Genomic DNA, 24,693 nt, shown 5'->3' with positions numbered 1-24,693 from the left:
ACACTGAAGGAAAATGGTCTGTTTTTCTGTGACTCACGAAGAACGGTTGGATAACGATCTAGTTATTATCTCCTCTATAATCTGATTACAGGCCATCTTTAATTTACTGTGGTTAAAAACGATGGATACATAAAAATGTGTAGGAAAAGCTTTCTGTACAAAGGCCACAAGAGCAGAGAGCTGTGGATTCTGTTTTTTACAGGAGTAAAGGGGGGGAAGGTAATGCTGCTGGAAAACCTTTTTTCTTTTTGAATAGTCAATGAAGCTGTTTAAAGACTTAAGCGAGTTTATATTTTTAAAGAAGTTACTTGCTTAGTCCTCGGCTTGATTTAAAAACGTCCTTTAAATTTCAGATTTGACTTTCTTTGTATAAAGTGTTGCCTGTGTAGCAGTGATGCATTTTCTTTTTTAGAAAAGTGCTGCATGCAGCAGTTTGGCGGCAGCCTTTTAATCTAAAGGCCTGCAGGAGCCAGCTTAGTCCAAGCCTATGAGATAATAAGCTGTGAGTGCGCCTGTATACTGCAGTAATTACATTTAAGGAGGTTTAAAAATGACTGCATTATTGGTGGATCCTCTCCTTCATCCTTGTACTGTACTTGACTGCGTTTTTAAAAACTTGAGACTGACAAGTGTTTTTTGTTCAGTGCTTGTGTCTTGTCCATGTTTTCTAGTGCACTCGTCATCCTTTGGATAACGATGCGTTTGTGCTCACTCCTTTTAACCCAGCTATGGCCATACTGTGGCGTATGAACCCCCCCAAAGGAAAAAAAGCTCTGCTTAAGAGGATGTGAAAGACTGCTTTGTCTCAAGTGTAAATGCCCGTTTGTGGTCAGCTTCAAACTGGAGTTTCTGCTAAACATCAGACTATGATCAGAGGTCTCAACATTTCATGTCTCTTAAAGGATGTTTTTCATGTCAAAGCTTAAAGATTTTGAAGTGGGAGCTGTTGAAAGTCCAGTGCAGGGAGCAGGGGAATGATAAAGAATATGAGTCGGAGCAGCTCCCTGCAGTGTAAGCTGTAATGTACATGATCAATAGTGTTTCTTCCGAATCACTGAACGAGGGCTTCCTGCTGAGTCGGATGGCTGACTGCCCCGTTTGGTCCTCACTTGTTTGAACAGGTGAAAACATAAAATTTTATTTGTCAGGGTATGGCTTTGATTTTTTTTAAAAAAAAAAAAAAAAAAAAAAAAGAGGGCCTGTGGTGGTTACTCTTTACTTTCCCTAGTTAATGCTAATCTACATTAAGAATGCTTAATACATTGTGCTTTAAGATTACACAAGCTCATAAAGGAGAGCTGCCTGGGAGAAGTAAATTGGGGACTCGGGATTAGCAAAGTGACTTTGAAAGCTTAACAGCAGTGGTGACACTGGTCAGTGAGGGGGATCTACTATTGTGGGGAAAAGATGACAAAAATGGGAAGGATTGAAAACTAGAAGGGGGAAAAATATAACCAAAGGGATGAGGGGAACTCTCACTGGGAGGATGATGGAAGTATACAGAGAAATGCTTTGATCTTGGAGAGGAGCTGTGACCTACATGGATGCAGTAATTTGATTGTTTCTGGAGGAAATAAATTAGCTGCGGAGTGTAACTGAGGGAATCCTTCAAGGGGTTTGTCCTCTAGCATAAGCCAGAGGCAGTATATATGTAGGTGAATGTAAAGCCATGGAGAGATGGGTTAACAACACAAGCAGGAAATTGAAATGACTGTTGAGAAAATGGATGGGGGAAAAACAAAGTGCAGTAAGGGAAAGAAGCTGAGTTGGGTGTGCATTTCCTGGCTGTGAGTCTGGGAAAAACTCTTAAGCTTCATTATGCAAGATAGTCCATTGTCCTGAGTGGATAGTCTTGATCCCGACAAAGCTAATCTTAGCTATACTTGCATTGCTTCATTTGCTTAAGCCCAAGCTATGTAGCTGAAATACAGGGCTCAGCGTGATTAGAATGAAAGTAATTTGGCTGCTATTGCTGTGTATTTTTATTTTCTTAAATTCATATGCGTCTTTCATCTCTTTAGGTGACTGTAAGTTGCTGTTATCTAAATAAAATTGAATGGTCTGTCTTGCAAATCCTAAATCTTCCAGAACTACGGTCTGCCATGTGAGATTTGTTTTTAAATTTGGACAAAACAAGCTCTTCCCCAGATTTGTCATTGTTTTGAAAATCTTCATAACAGATGTTAAATGCTATATTTTACAGGCTTTCCTGGTTGCAGTTTGTTTACTTGTTGTTTGGCCTTAGTTGTTGTTTCACCTGATTATACTGACTGGTTCCTTTGCTCTATTCTTTACACTTTCTTCCTCTTCTCCAGTTCCAGACCCACCTCTGATTGACCTGTCCAATAGCAGAGTCTATAATGAGGCCTCAATCTGCTGGAGGCTCTCTGATGACCACCTACCTACTGATCACCACATGCTTGAGTACCGCAGGTGAGTGCAAGCATGACTTTGGGAGTAGAGGGATGTGTAGCGCCACGGATGAGTTGCAGATACTTGAAGGAGAAATATAATTTTTCTCCAGACTTGGAGGCCCAGGCCAGTCCCCATCCCAGGAAGATGGTGAGGACAATGGTGTCTGGAGGGCCACAGACAGAGTGTACGGCCCCAGCACCGTGGTGTGTGACCTGGAGCCTGACAGTCTGTACTCCTTCAGAGTACGAAGCTGCAGGAACTCCATGTTCAGCCCCTACAGTCCTGAGGTCACCTTCCACACGCCACCTGCACCCGGTAAGCCTGAGACGCATGATTTATTCCAATTAGTTAAAAATTAGTTGCATTTCCCCTTCAATCCTGTGTTGGTTCTTCTGCTGGAGACGGAAGAGTAAAAGTGTTAAAGAATGTGGTGACTTACTCAATTCAAGCTGTTGTTTGTTGTTGATGCTGAGCTCATTAATGACTTGCCACGCTGACTACTGGAGGACCAACCCCTGTTATTGGGCCTCTTTCTGGCAGCAGCTAAGCTTTTTCTATCCCCTCTAGTTCTCAAAGCACGTCTGTGCTGAATGCTGTGCTCGACTTTAGGGAGATTATAAAATGATGGATGCTCCACTGTTTTTAAAACATTTTTGAATTTCCTTACAGCATGCAGGATGGAGGTAATGAAGCAGAGTGGTGGTGCAGTTTATCACCATAGTAATGGCTTTTGTTTCAGATTGCTGAAACCAATATAGCTTTTGTCTGTGGGAGTGGATGGCATGTCAGCTTGGAGAAGAAACCTGCAGTTGCATCTGTTGCTGGCATTCTTAAGATTTCCTCAAAGATGCAAGGTGGAATTCATTAAAAAGGATTATCATTTCCAGCCATCTGCTGGGCTTGAATTCAAATGGAGCCTTCCCAGTAAGGGACTGTATCACTTTGATTTACATCCTGCTTGGAAGGTGTTAGTCTCCTCACTTTGGGCTGTTTTCTCTGGGTGTATGCTATAATTTCAGGAGGTTTGCAGAGCCTTTTTTGTAATGAGTCATCCTTAAAATCTGATAATCTCCAGGCTCCACCACTCCGTCATGCCAGGAGCCTGTATCAAAATCAGCTGTAAACATGTTGCATCCCCCTGTGATCTGATAGGCCTGCGTTTTGATTTGCGGATAAGTGTTATTTGTGGTGTTTTGTTGTGCGATCGGAGCGTCCACATTCCTGTGCTGTCTGGTTCGTGTGAGTCTGAATGGATGGACTCTGTGTGCGTCAGTAATGAGGTGGAATTTCAAGCAAGGGAGGCAAAAATGCAAAAGACAAAACCTACACCCTTGTAGCTCCTGCAAGGAGCTGTTTATGATGTAACAGCTTCAGTTTAAGACAGCCTGATGTTCCTATGAGATGCTAACACTCTGCCCCCAGCCAAGCAGGTGACTGACATGTCAAACATTGACATGTCAGTCACCTGCTTGGCTTAAACTTGGCTTGGCTTAAACTTTGCCTGTTCTAAGTGCTCATAAGTTGATATTTACATGAATTTGATTTAAAATGATTATTAAAAAATGGTTACCTGGAAACTAATTTCAAGCTGCATAAATTGTATGAGCTATCGTTTCTTTAAAGATTTAATAAATGGATGGTAGCATCCATGTTTTATTAGGAATTTTGAATAATGCTTCCATCCAGTGTTGTTCCTATTTGCCCCCTGGCTGTGGCAAGAAAAATGCAGACGGGCCTGTCGGACATCTAGCTTCAGGAGCAAAAGCATAAAATATCTGTAAACCAATGACATGATTGTTGTTCTTAGCAAACCTGACTTGTCAGTATTTTTTACCTGGTTACTCATCAGTGTTGCATCATATTTTTAAAGAAGGATGAGCCATTGACACCAGTTACAGAACCTGTTTATTAATAAAAATTTACTTATGTTGATTTATGATTCAACTGTTTAGTGAGATCAGGGAAACCTTAGACCCACTGATACCCAGATCGATAACAAACATAATAATTGGTCATTGATTGGAAGTAGTAGAAATAAGTTTTTACATTTTTACTTAACTGAGTTTTCTAATTAAATCGACTTGGGGAAAAATAAGAAATCCAGTCTGAGACATGGGTTCTTGCACCTGCCTTATGTATCGAGGGAGTTGCAGCTGTTATGTTCTGCAATATTTCCTCCGTATCTTCCACTAAAACTGTACTTAATGAGGACAGCACAAACTGTTTCTTTAGAAATGGTATGGACAAGCACAAAGCATATTGGCCCTTTTTTTTTTTTTTCTTTTTTTTTTTTCCCCCTCCCCATTATGGGGTGCTGCATTCTTTAGGGCTGGAAGAACAGATGGTGGTTTCAGAATCTGGGTTAGAGAAGGTGTGGAGGAGGGGGGGGGAGGATTTGTACTAATGGTTAAAGATGACCCTTTATGTCAGACAAATTCCTCAAACCCCCCCCCCCCCCCCCCCCCCCACAGAGCCTTATACTTCTGCATGATGTCACATTCATTGTTGACGTTACAGTACAAATAGTTGCTGAGGACTTGTAATACCGCAGTCAAATTTAACAGATGGTCTCCTGATGCTTCTGACTCATGCATCCAATGTCTGGAGGGAAAAGTCACCCTGTGTCACTGTGTATGTGGAATCAGTAGTTCAAATAATGTCAGATGTAAATATCTGATATCGTGTGTGTGTGTGTGTGTGTGTGTGTGTGTGTGTGTGTGTAATGGATGTATAGTCTACAGACTGTCTTTAGTTTTTAACCCCTCAGCCATTAAAGGCTATGGTATTGCAGTCGGTGGATGGGTGGGAAACATGGACACTCAGGTTTGTGAATGCGATAACTTGAAAATGAAGCGACACAGAACCTTTTATAAGTTGATACCGTGGGCATTTCTATTGCAAGTCTTGGACAAATCTGCATCTCAGTGAACTTGAGGCTAAGGTCAGATGTTTAGAATCTGAAAGTTTAGTGAATGCGATAACTAGACAAGGATTTCACCTAGGGGTTTGAACTTTTGGTGTATAACCCTTTAGTGGAATTTCTTGGATGTCAGGGTGCACAGAGAATATTGAATTCTTTATATAAAATCTAAAGAATGGAAACAGCTCAGGTCACTTTGCATACATATTTCAACATCAGCGATACAAAGTTTATCATACTTGAAAATGGGAATCTACCAGCTTGTGTGCAATATTTGAAACAAATGCAAAGCTAAATAAGACTGCATAAAACTCCTGTCTCGTTGTCTTTTCACACGTTGGGTTAGCTTATACAAACATGATCATCATGCCCTAGTTGTTTAAAGGACTTCCCTAGACGCATGCTAATTAACTAGGTTTTCCCCAGTGTAGGCCTCAGATTGGAGAGAATGGCTGAGTGAACCGGCATAATCATGTTAGCTTGTATGTATCCTGGTGCATGGTAATCATGGCCTTCAGACTATTTATAGAATACATTTGCAGCCAGATGAGAAATATAGGACATGGTTTCATTAGACTTCTCTGTCATGGTGTTATGATGATGGTGGTACTTGTAGTTCTTTATGTACATTTTAAGATTGTATTATAGCACCCTCTTGTGTCAGTCTTTGTCACTTACCCAGTAACAGAATAGAGAAAATATTCCCTTTTACGTGAGCTAAATGCTCAATAAGGACTCTTCTTCTGAAACTGGGTCTGTTTGTCCCATTCATATTTCTGATTTCCATGTACTCCTCTTTGTTCACCCTTTTTATGTCCCGCTTATCTAATTCTTCTATTCTGTCTTTTTGCATGCAGTGTTTGGTTTCCTGTTCAGTGACAAGTGTGGATTCAGCACGGAGAGGCTCATTCTAAATAAGAGACGGGATACTGTGGAGAGCGTAGCCGGCATGGCCTTCCTGCTCGCAGCCGAACGTGTGCAGACAGGCAGCTACATTGGACTAGATTACATAATTGGGGACACGGGCATCTCTCAGGGAAGGTATGCAAAACACAAACAACCAACACTGGGACTTGATACAAAAATCTCACTGAGCAGTAGATTTTGTTTCGTCAGTGCAAAGTAGGTTTAATTGCAAAATCTTCTGCCAGTTCCCAGGTTTGGTACAAATGAGCCCATTAGTGAATGAATGGGCAAACTGGTCATCATAACCTCCTCTTTCTGAGGTGAAAAAATTGCATTTTTATTTTTTTTGCAGACATTACTGGGCCTTTAAGGTGGAACCATACTCCTACATGGTTAAAGTTGGCGTGGCCTCCGACACAAAGCTGATTGAATGGTTTCACAATCCGAGAGATACAAGCAGCCCAAGGTATGTGCAGCCATATCCCCCCCCCTTATGTTTCTATAATCTATAGGCATGTGGTCTACAGGTGACAAATCTAACCATAACAAATGCAGTATAGCGCCAAGTGTATTTGAGCCATACCTAATCCTGTGACGCAAGAGAACCAGTATAAACTCTTAAAGAGCTTATTGAGACGAAGCTTGGCCTTTTCAGCAAATTAGCCCATGTAAAGGAGAACATTACATAATGCAAATAAATTTGACTTCTATGGTAATTATGTGACGCATGCAAATTGATAAGGACCAGGCAGTGTTCAGACAATGCTTAGATGTTTCCTCCAGATCAGTTGCCTGAAATTCATAAGTTCATCTAATAAAGTTCTGCATAAACTTTCCAAGTGCAAAACAAATCTTTACCGGTACCTTCCTTTTACCAGGTATGACCACGACAGCGGGCACGACAGCGGCAGTGAAGATGCATGCTATGAGCTCTCCCAGCCCTTCACCCTCGTCACCTTGGGCATGGGCAAACTCATCATCCCGAAGTCTTCTTCAACGTCTAGCTCTTCCACAGCAAACGCACAGTCAGCTGACCCCGGCAGCCGCATCCTTCCTATGCCCCAGCGCTTGGGCATATGCCTTGATTATGACGCGTGCCGAGTGTATTTTTACGACGCCGACACTATGAGGTGCCTTTACGAGAGGCAGGTGGATTGTTCGGGAACAATGTATCCGGCTTTTGGCCTCATGGGCAGTGGCAAGGTTCAGCTGGAAGAGTTCCTAGCCAGTAAGAGACTGGCCTTCTAAGGAGTGCATTAAGCCTAGAATCCATTTCATCTTTAGTGTGTTCTGGGAAGAACAGGTTTTATTGACAGGGTGATGGAATACAATTCAGACCATTTTTTGAAGGTCAAATCAGGCAGATGTGATTAGGGCACTTGGTCCTAATGTGGAAATGGGATCCCTGCCAGGGACTGGCCCCTCCCCCCAGTATTGGCATGTATAATGTATTACCCACACGAAGATAATTACGCTGAGTATCAGTGTCTGCATACAGAGGTCTTCGGTAGTCCGTATAGATGTAAAAGGTCTTCTCCATATACCAAAGTCTCTGGATCTGGTAATTGTATTGGACCTGGTTTTATGATGAACTGCTCAAACTGAGTCTTTTAACATTAAACGCCTTCGATCTTCCTTTCCTTATTTCTTTTTTTTCTTTTTTCAGGTTTCGGTTTAAATAGTGTTTGTTTCAATTAGTGGGTGGTTTGTATTTGCTTGTTTTCTGTAACCATTTACGTTAAGGTAGCAGCATAGGTGTAGATATATTAGTGGACCTGAGAGCCTGGTAGCTAACTGAAGCTAGCGCCTTTGTGCCTTTTTTTTTTTTTTTTTTTTTTTTTGAAATGGATGAATTAGTTCTCTCTAGCGACCAGATGTTGACATTAAATACTGGATGTGAGGATTTGGTGTCGGTACAGTTGGATCAGACACTGGCCTCGTAGATATTAGAACTTATTTACTCTTTGTCACAAACGCTACTCCTCCTCACACTTATGTTTAGCTGTTTTTGCACAATAAAATGAGTCTTGCACAATAAATTTTAGTCTTCACAGCTGGATCACTACTTAGCGTAAACGTTGCCGATATACAGCTATCAGTACACTCTCACAGCTACCTTCATTAACAGATATAAACCCTGGAGTATTTACTGTGATTTGAGACTTTTTGTGTTTCCTGTTTTGTTTTTTGTTTTTTGTTTTTTTGCTTTCACTTCTGTTGCACAGCACAATTTGACTTTAAACACCATAAAACTGTCAAGGTATCAGAACACCAGGTGCTTACTGTTTGACAGCTGCAAAGTCACAAATGGCTCTTCACCACTGATGCAGTGCCAGTTCTACTTTGGTGCTTTTGAGAACCAGCATAAGCTTTGACATGTTTGATGCAAATGTTGCATGGCATTACATAAAAGTTGGGTCTTTTTTTTCAGCCTACATCTGTGAATCACCTAACTTTCTTGCAGTAGTGCCTTTTGTAGCCACTTACTATGAATCCAAACTTGGGGCTAGCTTTTAGGACCCAGTAGTGCTGTCTAATTCAAAGGCATGGAGCTAGTTGTAGACTAGGCACTGCTTTGGTGGAAATAAAGCATATTAGCCAAAGCTTTTTTTGGTTCTGGTGCTGACTTGATTGCAACCCACATCTTTGTGGCCTCACAGCCTTTAGTTTCAGAAAAAAAAAAAGACCTAACTCTTCAGGTTCTTACAAAAAGTGCTATCACAAATTGCACTGTTTAGTAGCTATGCTGTGTAGCATGTGTCGCTATCAGATGCCAGAGTGGCTGATTGGTTTTTGTTTTTTTTTCAAAGAGCACACTAGACTGTTCAATAGGAAACCACATTTGTTTTTTGTATACACGCATACTGTATGTGGTTGCACCTGGATTTGCTTGTACATGTGTATATATATTTTGATTTCTGGAGGGTTAGGGTCGTCGGTGTGTGTGCGTTTTCTCAGGTTTCTGGCCTCGATTGAGGCTCAATGCTACCTACCTCTGTCCATCAGGCCTGGAAAACCTTAACTACTGTACCTTTCCTTACAGAAACTAGTTTGATTTGATTTACAGCTGTCCACCTAACAGTGCAGTATCTGCCTTCTTTCATGTCACGTAATAAGCTGATTGCTTGTGTTTGCTTTTTAATTCCATGTACAGTTTAATCAAGAGTATATTATTTTGGGTGAAATTAAGTACACAAATGTTCATATAATCGGTTGGTGTTTTGCTTGTAGATCACTTTTGATGGAAATTACTGTAAGCAGATGTTACCTGGTTCAGTTGCCTTTTTTGGGAGACATTCTTGTTTTGGGTCTTAAAAACATGAAATTTGCTCTTTTATCTGGATAGAAATTTTTAGTCTCAAGGTGAAATATTTAATTTCTCTTATGGTGCAAAGTTTTATATATATATATAATTTTTTTTTAAATTCCCCCCCTTAAATGTTTATTTTCACTTGAGTCCTCAACATCTTTGTAAAACACTTCTATGCATTTATGAATTGGCAGTGCAGCTTTTATGTTTTATTTCCATCACAGAATGTATTCTTAATCACAGAACAAACTGAATGTCTTCAGGTTCTTAATTTTTCCTGAGTATGTAGTTGTTCCACTTGAGGGTCACAGCACACTCATGTAGTTTATAGCATCCTGATACAAGACCTGTAATCGCAATACCACAGCTGACTCTACATTAAACTGCATCCTAAATAAGGTTTTGTGTTTTTTTTTGTTCTTTTTGCTTACAAATTTAGAACCAAATATTTTTGAAGGCTGGCTCTCAATCTAATTCCAAGCTAGCACTTTAAAAATCTGTAGCATGTCAGCAAATGTTTGGCTCTGCAGGTGTGTGTGTGTGTGTGTGTGTGTATAATGGGTGTGCAATATTATTGGGCTGCAGAACTGAAGAGAACACTAAAATTTGCACTGCTAACATTTTCTAGGTTTTGTGGTTTTAAGAAATTGGGCTTTAGCTTGATGCAAAGTAAATGTTGAAACTTTCTTTTGTAAGTGCAACACTGAGATTTTCTATCCTGTATATCGGTGACAGTGCATTTCTTTAGAGAACTGTATGTGGTGTGTAAATGGTGGATTTCTGTGTGTACCACGTTAAAGATTTGTCATCCTTTGCTCTGATTCATGTAAAGGCTACACTTTAATTTCTTGTGTGGGGATTTCATGAAATAAAGGCTGTTTTTAAAAGCAGATTTTCTTGTGATCTTTATGTATTTATACAGCTGTGTGGTTACTTTTGTGCGTATTACAACTGCTGAATGAATCGAACATTGTTCCAGTTACCAGACTTAAAATGTTCTTCAGCATCATCACAAGTCCGGTTACAGTTAAGTCTTCATACTTTACAATCATACTGCAAACAAGATTTTATGTTAATCTAGATATAGTATGCATTGCAATCAACATTTGAGACTGAACCACAGAATTTGGATAGTACGGCCAGAATATGACAAACTTGAAACTATGGATCCATCATGCTCGTTGTGTTGGGGTTTCTCGGTCCACTTTGGGCCCTTAGTATCAGCTAAACATCACTTAGACACCAGTCTTATCAGAGTGTTATTGCTGACAATCTTTACGTCTTTATGGCCACATTTTAACCATTTTCTGATGTGTACATTTAATTTGAGCTTTGTGACAGAAACTTCGATGAAACTGGTTTCTTGAATGTGAAAATGAGGTAGCTGTACTCGAATGGTCTCCAGATCTGTCCAACAGAGCGCCTTTGGAACGGGAGATTAACATCATACATGTGCAGCCGACAGATCTGCAGCAACTGTGCGCTGCTGTCATGTCAGTATGGACCAAAATCTCTCAAGGAACGTTTCCAGCACCTTGTTGAAGGTACACCACAAGAAATTAAAGCTCAGGTGTGTTTATTTAAAAAAAAAAAAAAAAGAAAAGAAAAAAAAAAAAGTGTAACCCAGTACTAGCAAGGTATGTGTCAGAGCCAGCATGTGTGAATCCTTTTGATAACCTGCACACTTTGGCCCACCCCTGATGATGATGATAATAATAACTGATCAGCTCATTCTCCAGTATCTAACAGTTTCACTTCTGAATTTTCAAGCAGGGCTGTATCCAAAGATGTACTGAAAATATATTTTTAGTGGCCTTTACCCTCATTTCGAAATGCTTTATTTTGTAAACGTCGTGCATTTCTCTTTTTTTCAGTCTTTTCTTTTGTCTTATCTGTGCAATGATACTTCAATTCCCATGTGTTAGCAATAATAAAATTGAAAAAAACAAAACATAGCCTTCACATTTTAGCACACAAAAAATAACAAGTAGTCATTTAGGAAACCAGAACCCTGCAATCCTGGTATTTAGTAGTTTCTGACTATAAGGGCACACATCAGGATTCTTTTCTCTTTTTCTTGTGGTTGAATTCGCCAAAGAAAGACTGAATCGTCCAATCATCCACCTGCAGGAGGATGCTGGTCTGTGAGGGTATTGGAGGAGGAGGAGGAGGAGTACGGACGTCACGTTGTCCACGCTCGCTGCCCGTCGTCGCAACGCGGAAGCGACGAACGAGGAAAGGGCGAATCCACGTCACTGAGGTGTCATATTGGCGTCAGTGCAACACAAGGTGCTACCTATCCCAGATATTTTCATTCATGTAGGTTATAATAACTCGTATGACCACAAAGCGAAGGTATATCCATCTGTTTGTGCGCCGGAGGGGGGCCTCGGTGGAGACTCCGGGATTCCTCTGAAGGTAAAATACGCACATTTGTGTGTTTGTCCGCTACCTGCTAGCCAGCCTGACCGGAACCACCGGACGGAGCCTGCCGCTGTATTTCCTCCGGACACCGCTGACCATTGCGGAGTAGAGAAAGCGATTCCCACTGCTTTACCGATTCAGCGTCGTGGTGGCGATTAGCGCCAGCACTTCAGTGTCCAGGTCTCGGTTAGCTAGTCGGGATTTAAGGCTTCACAAGGCTTCAGAGCGTTGTTGACGTTTTCGGTTTGACAGTTGTCGGCGCCCCGCTGAGGACCTGCTGGCTTCACTCATTTACATCCACAATTCTTATCTTAATGCAAATAATTTACAATCAGAAGCAGCTGCAGGCTGATTCACGGGCACAATAATAAATGAGCAGGGTGCTCTGAGCAGTTGTGAGAAGTGCAGGTTAAACTGTAACTACAGACGCTGAGGCCCATTCATTGTTGTGATTTTGAGCCCATCATCATCAGCAGCAGCAGATCTAAGAAGCATGTAATTCAGCAGAAGCTTAAAGGACCACAGCATTCATTGCTGGAGCTCATGAAAGCAGTTGTGAAATGCCTCCTGTGGCCTCAGGGTTATCTAACATCGCTGCTTCACCTTAATAGAAGCTTTATTATTGTGCGTGGTTGGCACACAGCGATGGTCTGTGTTGGTAGATGGAAAAATCCTTATTTTGGCATGATGTGCAGCACTGTTTACAACAGTATTTTGTGATCATGGCTCCAGTGATCCCGGTGCAGTGTATCACACTCCTATAAAAATGTATGTAATAGAGTGTAAGTGTGTTGCGGCTGAACTGCTGGATATTACAGGGTTATTAAAGTGTTATAAGTTGCTTGTGAGTGACACAGTTATAACATCATTCTGTTGCTGTTCATTCAGTCGATTTGTTTGCTCACAAATTACTTCTATGCTTCATTAATCCTTCAAGTTTCCTATATGTATCCTGTTTGCATTCTATCCACGATACACTCACATGTCTTCCCTATTTAAACATTTACTGTCCAAATATCAGGCTGACGTTTATATAACAAGTTGCTTAGTTTATGTTAGGATATGTTTGCAGACTGCACTTTACTAATCTTCCATTCACTCTAGCAATGGTGACGGATTACAGTTCTCAGTTCCATTCATGATTAAATTGGCATCCTATCGCTTAAGATTGTTTTTTGTTTTCTCCACATGCCCTGGCTTGTGGGAAAGAGGTGTGTGCGTCTATTAAATATTATCAACACAGACAGTCAGAAGAAGCTAGATGAGATAGACTGATAAAAGACTAGTTATAACCTTGGCTGTATCACTAGATTATTTGTAATGTAGCACTATAGCTTGTAGTTCAAATCCAGTAGTATTTATGTTTTTCAGCATGGAGGTATTTGCTAAAAAATATGGGAATGTTTTTCTTTGATAACACTGTCTACAGCAGCATTGCAGCCTGCTTACTCCTTCTATGAAAACACACGCTTTTCAAATAGCACTCCTTCCCTGCAATCTTTCATTACATTGAATAGAAGAGTATGGTTTGCATTAACTCTAACATGTGGTTATGGTTTTCAAAATTATCGCACCCAGAACCTGTTTTATAGGAAACACCCATTTTTCACACCCTATACACACCTATTATTTCAAACCGATGATCATGTAGAGTATCAGTGTAAAATTACTCTGAGATGGGAGGGTGTCTTTGTGGCATTGTCTGCTGATTGTTAACTATTGTTGTAGGGTGTGTCGATAAGATGCCAAAAACCACAGAGCGCTGCATGAGTAAAGTTCTTCATTCTGTTTTGGTTTATTTGAGGATTGTGATTTTAATGCATCACTATTGTTACATGGAGTGAAGGCCGCAATGACAGAAAACGTAACCTGTCATGTGTTTAATTTGGGAAAACTAGAGCTGGAGATCTAGAAACGTGCTTAGAAATCTTTCTTCTCCAATTCAAGTAATTCTTGATTTAAGTGAACATCTAAGCGGACAGTTATATAGAAGCAACGCCAGCTCACAGCAAAACGAACACTTTGCATTCAGCTCAGCAGCTCTCAGACTAATTGCAAAGCAAAGGGGAACTCAGATTAGGTGAGGTTTTGCTTCCTTTTTTGTAGGTAACCTCGCTTCATGAGCAGTTACTGATGAGTTTAGTCAAATGCCTGAGTGTCTCTTAGCTCTTTTGAGCCTATAATGTAATTTTATGTTAGATTATAGATGACAGCATGATTATAATAAAACAATGCTTCCAAAGGTAGTATTGAGTGAGTGTATATTTGACATTTTCAGCCCCTGTAAAGTCTGACAACAGGTTGTTTGCCCTTATTGTTAAATGAGAGAGGCGTTCTCAATCTGATTTAATCTGTCTAATTGGTTGTCTTAATCGGTTAGCCCAGAGTACTATGACCAGGTCAAATGGCTGTGTGGTGGGTTGAAAATCTAAAGCTACTAAACTGTTGGCTAATCTGAAAAGGAAGCGTTTGATACGGCTGGTGACCGCTCTGTCTTGACTTGCACGAACAGCTAGATGTGATCGAGGACAGACCCTAGCCTAATACGTGTGCGTGTGATATTAACGCCGTTGTTTGGCAGTACTATTTATTGACTTCCTCTCTCTCTTCCTTTTCTGTTTTATACGTTGCATTGAGTTAAATTGTAATTTAAAATTTGCATCACATTTAGAATATGAGAACATTTATTTTCAGGTAGGTGACACTAATAATACACCACTTCAGAGTGGAGAGTGTTAATGTAAGCTTATTAGGCAGAGATTGAAAACAAAACACTTCAGGAGCTCTTAGAGAGGTCGGCTCTTCAATAGTACAGGGACTGCATAGTCACTGTTACGCTTACTGAGTGCAAAAAAAACAATGACAGGAGTATTTGCTCAAATGAAAGCCTTCCTTTATGACTCAAAAAGGGGAACTTTAGTCAGTTCCTACTAGCAGTGGGGCATTGTGTTTACTCAGAGACTCTCTTTGTAAGGTCATGTGAGGAACATTGTTGTAGGCTGACGCTCTAATTTTGTATTCTCAACAGCCAGTGCAGGTGAGAGGGTGAGCTATAGGCCAGGAAGTTATGGTTGGCCATGAGTTGTACTGGTGCTGTTATATTTTTTTTCCAAAATTCTGGTCTTTCCTATTTTGTTCTTTTCCATGTTGTGCTTTCAGTCAGTGGCTGATTTATTAGTGCTTGTGAAAGCTACATAGTAGTTTATAATGTATGGATAATCTGCACCACTGCAAACACATAGAGGTTCAGCGCGTAAAATCTATAAATCCATTACTGAATTTTTTTAGGAGCATTTTTTCCCCTTTATTTAATAGTGAGAGGAGAAAGACCAGGGGAACACACACACAGTGAACCACTAAAGAGCCACAGGTCATTTCAACCATATTGCGTATGGCTGAAGGTGATACTGGACGTCATTTCCTTACCCCTCCTAATTCAAGTGCAGAATCCTAGCTATGGTGGTCAATGTAGGATAAACAATTAAGTGAAGCTTGCTTCTGTGATACCGAGGTGAGCTTTGAGGATACGCTGAACTTTTCTGTTGTTAAGCGCAGAAAAACCTCTGTTAGCTGCTGTTAGCATCTGTTAGCTGCTGTTAGCATCTGTTAGCTGCTGTTAGTCTCTGTTAATGAAACATTTTTTAAAGTTGAGATACTTAGTGGATAAAGTCTCGTATAATGTGGGAACGTAATTAAATTGTTTATTAGAAGGAAAGTGTATATTTATGAGTACAACATTCTTTTTTCTATCAAATGACCTTAAAAAATGAACTTACTGTATCTGTAAATAACTGTGCTAAGATTTGATCTTTTTCTAGTACATCCATACAAAAAAAACCCCCTGAAAGAGCGCTTAGGATATTTTGTAACTCTCTCTTCTTCACTTCTTTCCATTCTGTGTTTGTCTGGCTCTCCCCTTGGGTTAGGTCTGTCTGCACAATTTAGTTGTCAAGTAAATGTTAATTGCAATGTGTGAAATGTTAAACAGAAATCAACCCTCCAGGTCTCATAGCAGATCTAATAATAGTCACGTAAAAACTTTCTTTACACATGCACTTCCAAGTGAAAATGACGTTTTGGGGCAATAAAGAGCCTTTTTTACTGTTTGATCTTATGAAATATGAGATGTATCAGAGCAGCAGTTTTTTTTGTGAGACACGCCAGATGACCTTAAAATAGGGATGCGCTAAAAGTGAAGTTCTCGGCTAGTATTGATGTTTTTAAAAAAACAATTTGTCCAGTAGCCGATGCCAAAACAGATGTTATTTTTTGGTTTTCTTGTTAGTTTAATCCACTTTTGTGCTAGAGAGAAACAAAGAAATTCTCATTATAAAAAAATAATTGAACTATTTTAAAGTCTTTCACCCCTTCATCCCTCCTGTCTTCAGACATTTAGCAAGCCCTGAATTGATGTGGCTCAACAGATGAACATCGACTGCTGCTAGCGCTGAATGTTATCTGACAGGCTGATGACAGACAAAAAGGCCTTTTACACCCAGAATACCTGCTTTACCGAATGAAAAATACTGCCTCTCATTCTGTGAGATCTCACACCTTTGTGAGAGTGTTAGATCCGTCTTTGTTCACATGTACTGATGTACAATATACAGAAGTACACTTCAGCTAAGCCCCTTCAGTATGCTGGGTGTATTCAGACTTGACAACCACTTTATTTGTATGGAATAAATGTGAAATCAGATTCTGTTTTTGCCTCTTTTGAGCTCTTTTGAGGCAGGTGTTTGATTAAATTTTTCCATTAGAGAAAGTTCACACATAGACAGTAGGAGAAATGGTGTAAACAACACTGTTTTGGTTTAAGGAGTCATTTCACATGCCCGATTTGGGAAAAATCTCTTAAGTATGACACTTTTTCCATATCAGAATGGGTAAAGATGCAGCAGGAACTTTAAGAGTGGGAAATGTGAGCAGTTTGTGCAGTTAAACTCCATTTTTGAAAAATAAAATTGTGCTCCAAGGGTTAATGGACCGGACTTTGAGAGTTCTTAGCCACATAAGGGTTTGGCACCAGAGAAGAAGTGGTGTATGCCATGCAGTATTCAGGAGTTGATGAATGGTTTATTTATTAAATGTTTCTGTCTGCTTGTTCTCTCAGAGTGGCCCACTGCCTCAGCTTTTAAATGGGTGAATCAGGCTCACGGCGATCAACTCTTGTTTCCCGCCTGCCAATCTTCCGCCGCAGCAGCAGCAAGAGGCAGGAGTCCCTTCCCTCCTCTCCATCTTCAGGCGGAGTGGGAAATGGCGTCCACACCTCCTCGCCTTCCAGCACCAACTCCAGCTCCGGCAGCACCGGGAAACGGCGGAGCCTGTTCCGCACGCCGTCTCTCAGCTTCGCAAGTAAACGGAACAGCGATCCACGTGTCCAGCCTATCAACCTCAACCTCACACCGCCGCTGACACAGGGCACCGATGCCAACGGAAATAATCAGCAGGCAATAAGCACGTCGGTGTCAACGGGGTTCAGCGATGGCGGCGGACGGCCCAAGTCACGCCACTCATTTGGATTTGGCAGCCACAAGCAAAAGAAAATCACACGCTCTCAGACTGAGGACTTTGACAAGGCTTCATCATCGTCCTCTACGACCAATCGAAATGTGTTCATCAACTGCATCAGCAGCTCGGGAACCAATGAGGGCGATGACTCCGGGATCCTCGATGACTACAGTGGCGGCAGTAACAACAACAGACGGTCATCACGCCAGAAGAAACAGCTGCTTCCGAAGTCTTTCTCAGCTCACCAACGCTTCTCCCGGACATCTGATCATCACAGGCCCCCTGAAGTGAAGTTGGAGCCTCCCAGCACCACCGCTACCATCACTCCAGGGGCAGGAGGGCTCACCCCAGGATCCTGGCCTGGTGAACTTGGTGCTGGTGGTGAGAGCTCACTCCAGTCCCCTATGATATCAGAGGATCGAACCACAGCGATCACTCCTTCCGAGTTCATTCCAATCACTGAAGACTCTGTATCTGAAGTAGATGCGCTGCCAGCTCCGAGCCCCGGATCGGGTTCAGCACCAGAACCGGCCTCTACACCAGGGGTAGATAAGGAAGCTGCTCCACCCGATCATCCACCTGTTCCAGAAAACTTCAGCGTGGCTGTCTCTACCTCCCAGGTATCATGTTTGTTTTGTTGAAGAAGGTTTAAAATCAAATGGGGTTAACCAGTATAGACTAACAATGAGTTTAATAACACATAACAGCTTTTATGATAAAAACACACCACATTTAAATACTAAGTAATCGGTCTGCATGTAACCAAATAGACTTAAAAAGATCAAAAAATGTTAGGGCTTCAGGAATACAGCTGCAGTTGCCGTTAAATGCAAAAACAAGAACAAGCACAAAGGACGAGTATTTGTGACCACTGTTTGGAGTGTGTGAAATATGGAATAAAAGTTGAGCACTGGGCATAAAAAATCCTTTTATTGAAAGAGCTTAGGCATGAAAAAGAAGACTAGTGCATGTCTGAATTCTGCCCTTCCCATTTCACACCTTTACGCTCACAACTTTTCCTCCTTCAAAGCATTTATTCAGAGATATTATTCTGTTTTACTGCCAGCTGAGGGAACTTCAAAAAATGAAACCATTCACTTTCCTTTATGGCTTTAGAGTAGTAAAGACTGCATTAAGATTGCCTTCTAAACATGTGCACTTTGGTGCATGAGAACACAAACATCCACCTTTTAAATGCTAGCTGAAGGGCAATCTTCTGTATGTAAACTGTTAGCTTTTTGCTTCATTATCTTGCCAGTGAGAAATTTGAACTTTGCACATACTAAATAAAATGCCTTCTCCTCAGGTTTTCTTCACTCCTGCCCAATCAAGCACTGAAAAACCCTTACTCCCGGACACCAGCACAGCCAACAACACGGACTATGAAACTGCCGTTTCCGTCTCGGAGCCTGAGACGGCCGTACCCTGCCTACCTCTGCGGGAACAGTCACTGGAGGAGAGGAAGGAGAGGGAGGAGGAAAGGAAGGAAGCGAGGAAAGAGTTGTCAGCAGAGAAGAGGGAGGACTTGGACTTAGAGAGGAAGACAGGTTACCACACAGAGACCACAAGTGAGAGCGAGGCTTGCGTCGTACGCAGTGAGGGCTGCCACTCTAACCCTGAGCAGTCAGAGAGGAGGGCAAGAACCACGCGATCTTTTCAAGAAAGAGGAAGCTTCTGTGGCTGCCATGAACCCAGACCCTCTCACTTGAGGAAACCACACACAGGTATCAAATTCAAGCAAATGCTTGCAGGTAAATAACATATTTACATGCAAAGCCAAAGCCACGGGCATACAAATGTATACAGCCTATGTGGTCAGTGTGAGTCATAGAGCTGGGCTGATCCCATGATGTAAGAAACACACACCAAGAAAAAAATGTACACACGTTACGTTTGCTGGAAACTAAGCCTTTAACTTCACACATACACTTAGTTCACTTTGACACTTTCATTGTCTTGTACTTCTTTCCACACTTTATGACTTAAACACACAGATTCACTGTACTGACTGGCATTTCCAAAACACCAGTGTAGGGTTTGGCAATAAAAGGCTCAAAACGATATCACAACATTTTAAGGGAACTTACGATCATGATTTTGATGACAGTTTACAAGATATAGAGAAAAAGCTACTGAACAACATTTTATCTGTAATTGCAGCGGCAGAGAGCAGCATTTATTACTGCAAACAAAATGAGGGCATTTTCTGTCCTCCTTTTCCAGCGAGTTACTGTCAGTGATGACAGACTACATAATTGAAAGTGTAAATCTGTTGCCACAAGGTGCCAGCAGAAGCAGCTTTACAGCGCAATAGTGGTGAGACAGCAAACCAAATCAGTAATTTCATTCCACTGTTTGCTCGTCCTGTCACACCGAGCCATGCTTGGGGGAGTCATTTGTTTACTATTGGTTGCACATGACCAGTTGCTAGTATCTCCACGTCGTGTGGATTCTGATGGTGTGTTTTGGCCTCAAGTGGCGAAACACATTTGGTACTAAATCATCATCGTGAGAAGCTGACACATGGCTCTTGCTGTCAGATATGCCTGGGCTTGTCTTGTTTGGAATTGCTGTATTGATTGATATCATTGATATCATGATATGACACTCATTTCATGAAGCTTTCTACATGCTGTTCTTGAGCTAATCTGAAGGTCACATTAAGTTTGTAGCAACTGACTCTGCGCACTACGCACCTCAGCAGTCACTGAGCCCACTCTGTGATTTTATGTCGCCTACCACTTTATATATAACCTTCACTTTGTTATAATACCACTAATAGTTGACTGTCGAATACCGGAGTTGTTGCACAGGCTGGAATTCACCGAGCTCCTGAGAGCGACCCATTCTTTCACAAAGGTATTCAGAAGCAGTGTGTATGTTAGGTGCTTGATTTGTACACCTGTGACTATAAAGGTTATTGAAACACCTGAACTCAGTTATTTGGGTGGGTGCATAAATACTTATGGCAGTATAGCATACATCATATCAGGTCTTATTACCATCTTGTAGCCCTTACCTTTGACTCTTGCTGCTATCCTCTATCACAACTCACCCCTAACACCTTTGTCCGCCTACTCCACCCTGGCTGCACTCTTTTCTTCACCTCTGTTAAGCACCATTTGTTGCTTCGGATTTGCATGAGACAGGCGAAAGTACTTAAACTCATCTGACTTCACCCCTTCTGCTCATTGAATGGTCACTGTTACACCTGTCTCCTTCTCGTTCACAGACGTGTATTCTAACTTTCATTCCTCCTTTCTAGAGCATACCTCCACCCCACCTGTTTCTCTTCCACCTGCTACTTACTCTCAGGGGCAATCGCAATGTCATCAAACGTTATAGTCGATAGAGAATTCTGCGCTACTACTACAAACGAGGGCTCATCAGGCCCAATCCCTGATGTAATCCTACCCCACCTTAAACTCATCTGTCACTCCTAACATACACCTCATCACTGTCTCACTGTCCTCAAACATGTCGTGGACCTGCGTCACATGCTGATGCATGCAAACATATTGAACGTGAATCATTGTCGGATTCTAAATTGTTGTTTTTCCATGAAAAAATTTATGGCAACAGTATTATTGTATTATTGGAGATGTTCATTTGTAAGTATGATCTGAACAAATTGCTGTTAATATAGTCACTGTTACGTTTTCATCAAAAAAGATCCACATTCATCTCTGCTGAAATGAGTTTGACAGTAAACATTTATTATGAAGTTAAAGTGATGCTATGCTCCTGCTACTTCAGTGTTGTTTGGTTTTATTACTTCCCTATGCGTGATTGTACAAGTGTGAATTAGAATGCCAATAAAAATCTTGAGAGTTCATTATCAAGCCTATCAAAGAGATTCTCCCAGGAAGCTGATAAGTGGAGGTGCTGTAAATTGGCATAATCGAGATTTAAAATGATATTATTCTCATGTCTCACAGCTTGTTCCCACTTGATGATTGCAGACTACAAGATGATTTGTATTGACATACGGAGCATAATGCCTTTGCATTGTTTGCTTCCAAATTGTTTGCTAATTCAAAGTTGGGAGTGAGAATGTTTCCAGACAATAAACGAATTAGGGCTGGAAATCGGCAACATGAATTTCAAATCAGATTTGAAACTCGTGTGGCTGTCAGTCCTTCTTGCAGCAGCTCAGGCAGTTAATCTGGAAAAATCCTTTCAGTATATTAAATTAGTGGCAGCTGTGGACTGACTGAAACAGTAAGTGTCACATTGAAAGTGTTTTTCTTAAATAAAGCTGATTTGTTAATGCTATCCTTAATTCACCTCCAGCTGCTGCAACACAATGCGCACTTTCTTCTTGCCAGACTTTCTCTGGTAACAACAAAAAATGCCTACAAAACGGCTCTCTTGAGCAGCTGAGTGCTCAAGAGAGGCGAAGAAGAAAGGGTTGAGCGGTTGGAGACGACTATTGGGGTGATTTGTGACAGAAGGAATCTGCAAGAGTGAAAAGAAAGGTTTACAAGATGGTACTGAGACCTACTATGATGTGTGGTTTGGCACTTACAACAAAGACAAGAAGCCGAGTTGAAGATGCTAAGATTTTTGTTAGGACTGACTGGAATGGAAAAGAAATGAGGAACAGCTGAGGTTGAGTGGTTTAGAGACAACGTTAGAGAGGCAAGGTTTAGACAGTTGGGACATGTGCAGAGGAAGTATAGTGGATATACTGGACACAGGATGCTGAATATGGAGCTCCCAGGCAGAAGGACAAGAGAAAGACCACAGAAGCGACAGAAGAGGATGTTAGAGATCGAGTGAGATGAAAGCAGACAATCTGCTGTGGCGAGCCCTAAAGGCACCAGGCGATAGAAGAAGAAAATTTGAATCATTCAAACATGAAGTCCAGGGTTTCACTGGGAGGAGTGTCTAAACTGTTTGATGAGGAATCAGAGGTCAGTTGCATACCGGCAGTACAGGCACTTTTGGCTGCTCCCTTATTTTCTTCGCCACAGCAGATGGATCCACTCGTTTGATTTGGTTCACACAATTTTATGCCAGATGCCATTTCTGATGCAGTCCTCTCTTTTATCCGGGCTTAGTGCTGGCATTATGTCGCCTTCTGACTGGATTTGTGTTTCCTCACGGTCTTGAACTGAGGATCTTTCACTTGTGAGACAAATGTGTTAACCACTGTAGCGCTAAATTGTTGTTTTGTTACCTTCACAGTTGAAACTGAAGAGACTGATAAGAAACTTGATAATCCACCGAGGTTTAGTCATGTTCAAAACGTTTCCTGTATAAAATGTGGGCATTGATACACTTTGATGATGCTCCCGATTTGCCTTTTTTCCCCTTCTGTTAGAAACTCTAGAAGGACTGTAACCTTGATTATTGCAACTGTTCAAGGCATGCTGTTGTGCAGTCGAAACATGGCTTGATTGAAGGACTGTCTGCAAGCGAACACGTAACATGGTATTAATGGCCTATTTTAGCAACACACAGACACACACAGCATGTTGCAATCCCTCCTGAAGGAAAATAGCTGAATATTGATTTACACTTTGAGTTTCTGGCTTCCAGGCAGTGAGAACTACTGACAGACTATCACTGAGACAAATAAGCTCATCTGTTGACTCTACAAAAAAGGAATTTTTTGTGCAAACATTTGAACAGTCTACAATAAGGGTCCCAATGTGTTGTAACTCCATGTGTAGTTACAGATGCAATCATGGCACTTCTTCAGTGTTCTCATGTCTGCTTAGTTCTTGCATGAAGACTACCGACTTACATGCCTGTTGTTTGCGCGTGTAAAGGTTCAGGTAACAGTGTGCAAGTGTAGCAAGAAATAAGGAAGATAAAATGGCTCATACAAAGTCTTGTTTTTGTGTGTCTGTGTGTCTCCTCTTGCTTAGTGACAGGATGTGGTATTGTCTCTCTGTTTTCACTTCAATCTTCTAGGAGATCAAAATAGAGCAATTATAACAATCTTTCATTTATCTGTCTAAGGAGTATTTCCCCTGAAAACAATAAATAGCATTTGACCAAAAGCAATATTGCTGAAAAGCTTTGTAAATGGAAGATTGAATGTCGTTTAAAATGCTGAATATATAAAACATTGTGATTTAGTTTCATGAAACAAAAGCCCCTTTCTAACAGGAAATAGGGCTGACTGCATTAGTAATACAATAAAACATGATTACATCTATGCTTGTGGAATCACTTATAACAGTTTCACCTGAATACATTATTTCTCTCCATCTGTCTGATTGTGTAATTCTCTTTGTTTCATTCTTTCCTCCAGCCTCACTGTGCAGCAGTGCCAGCCCCTACCACGAGGTGATGCGGATGGAAAGACGTCTGCGCTCCTCGTCCGAGGGGGCTGGTGGTCCTCGTATCCATGGGAACCACAGAGAAGCCCCCGGCATGGAGGGATGTGGTCTGCTCAAACACAGAAACAACTCCTCATCGTCTAAACTCGGGAGCCTGGTAGGGCTTAAGCTTTCTGTGTTTGTTTGTGTGTTTATTCGACAGCAGTGCCCTTTGATGATTATGTCATCAGTAGTTGTTTGTGCACATTTGCGGTAAACTATTTTTTATTTATGTATATATTTTACATCAGCTAGTCATATATTTTTGTGAGGTTATAATACATAATAAAGCACAAAAGTGTAAAGAAAAAAAAAGTTAAAAATATATCATTTGTGTGTGTTTCTGTATATTTAAAGCACTTTTGTGCTTTATTATTTGTGTGGTATTGTGTTGCTTTATATCATGCATATATACTCATTTGTGTTGAGGTGTCTACGGGAGTTTTGCCTTTTTGGTCAGTGATGGAGGCACTTTATTAAATGCACGCATCTCAGATGAGATATTGGCCACACCACTCTGTTGGCCCTGCTTCAAAGAAATTCTCCTCAGAAACATAGCTAACATGAAGGGACAATTGATTTTATTGTGATAAATGCTGTAACAACCAACTGTGGAAACAGTGTTACAGGTATTTAAGGTGTTTTTATGCCTACGGTTTGTTTACTCTGGTATGGAGTTTGTGATTTTGATTCTTTTCACACAGAAAATTCAAGCAAATCCAAAAGCATCACTACAAATCACGTGAACTAAATAAATACAGAAGGAGATAAAAAATGTAGTCCTTTGACCAAATTGTCAATAAGGCAACATACCAAGTGAGCTACTGGTTAATTTTGCAGGTAGTTGCTATAGTTTGTTCATGTCTATAATACTC

General features: G+C 41.0%; 2 protein-coding genes across 7 annotated transcripts in view; both read left to right on the top strand.

Annotated features, from left to right (window-relative positions):
• The window catches only part of trim36 (tripartite motif containing 36), a 29,342-nt gene extending 18,901 nt beyond the window's left edge, over window positions 1–10,441 (top strand). For all 3 annotated transcript variants that reach the window (XM_082553607.1, XM_082553608.1, XM_082553609.1), the window contains exons 9-13: window positions 2,316–2,433; window positions 2,525–2,730; window positions 6,193–6,376; window positions 6,594–6,707; window positions 7,120–10,441. In XM_082553607.1, coding sequence (XP_082409733.1) covers window positions 2,316–2,433; window positions 2,525–2,730; window positions 6,193–6,376; window positions 6,594–6,707; window positions 7,120–7,489 — 992 coding nt within the window. In that variant the 3' untranslated portion in view covers window positions 7,490–10,441. The remainder of the gene's footprint in view (window positions 1–2,315; window positions 2,434–2,524; window positions 2,731–6,192; window positions 6,377–6,593; window positions 6,708–7,119) is intronic.
• A 1,274-nt stretch (window positions 10,442–11,715) lies between these two features.
• The window catches only part of ccser1 (coiled-coil serine-rich protein 1), a 128,918-nt gene continuing 115,940 nt past the window's right edge, over window positions 11,716–24,693 (top strand). For 2 of the 4 annotated variants that reach the window (XM_082553600.1, XM_082553597.1), the window contains exons 1-4: window positions 11,716–11,969; window positions 17,089–18,106; window positions 18,793–19,210; window positions 23,752–23,936. In XM_082553600.1, the coding sequence (XP_082409726.1) occupies window positions 17,114–18,106; window positions 18,793–19,210; window positions 23,752–23,936 (1,596 nt within the window). In that variant the 5' untranslated portion in view covers window positions 11,716–11,969; window positions 17,089–17,113. Of the gene's footprint in view, window positions 11,970–15,317; window positions 15,487–17,088; window positions 18,107–18,792; window positions 19,211–23,751; window positions 23,937–24,693 lie in introns of those variants that run through there. The other 2 variants (XM_082553599.1, XM_082553598.1) reach the window with 2 other exon arrangements.

Source organism: Aulonocara stuartgranti, assembly GCF_965226115.1.
Source record: "Aulonocara stuartgranti genome assembly, chromosome: 12".
Taxonomy (NCBI): Eukaryota; Metazoa; Chordata; class Actinopteri; order Cichliformes; family Cichlidae; genus Aulonocara; species Aulonocara stuartgranti.
The sequence above is the reverse complement of the archived record's forward strand: the minus strand, read 5'-3'. Positions and strand labels throughout refer to the sequence as shown.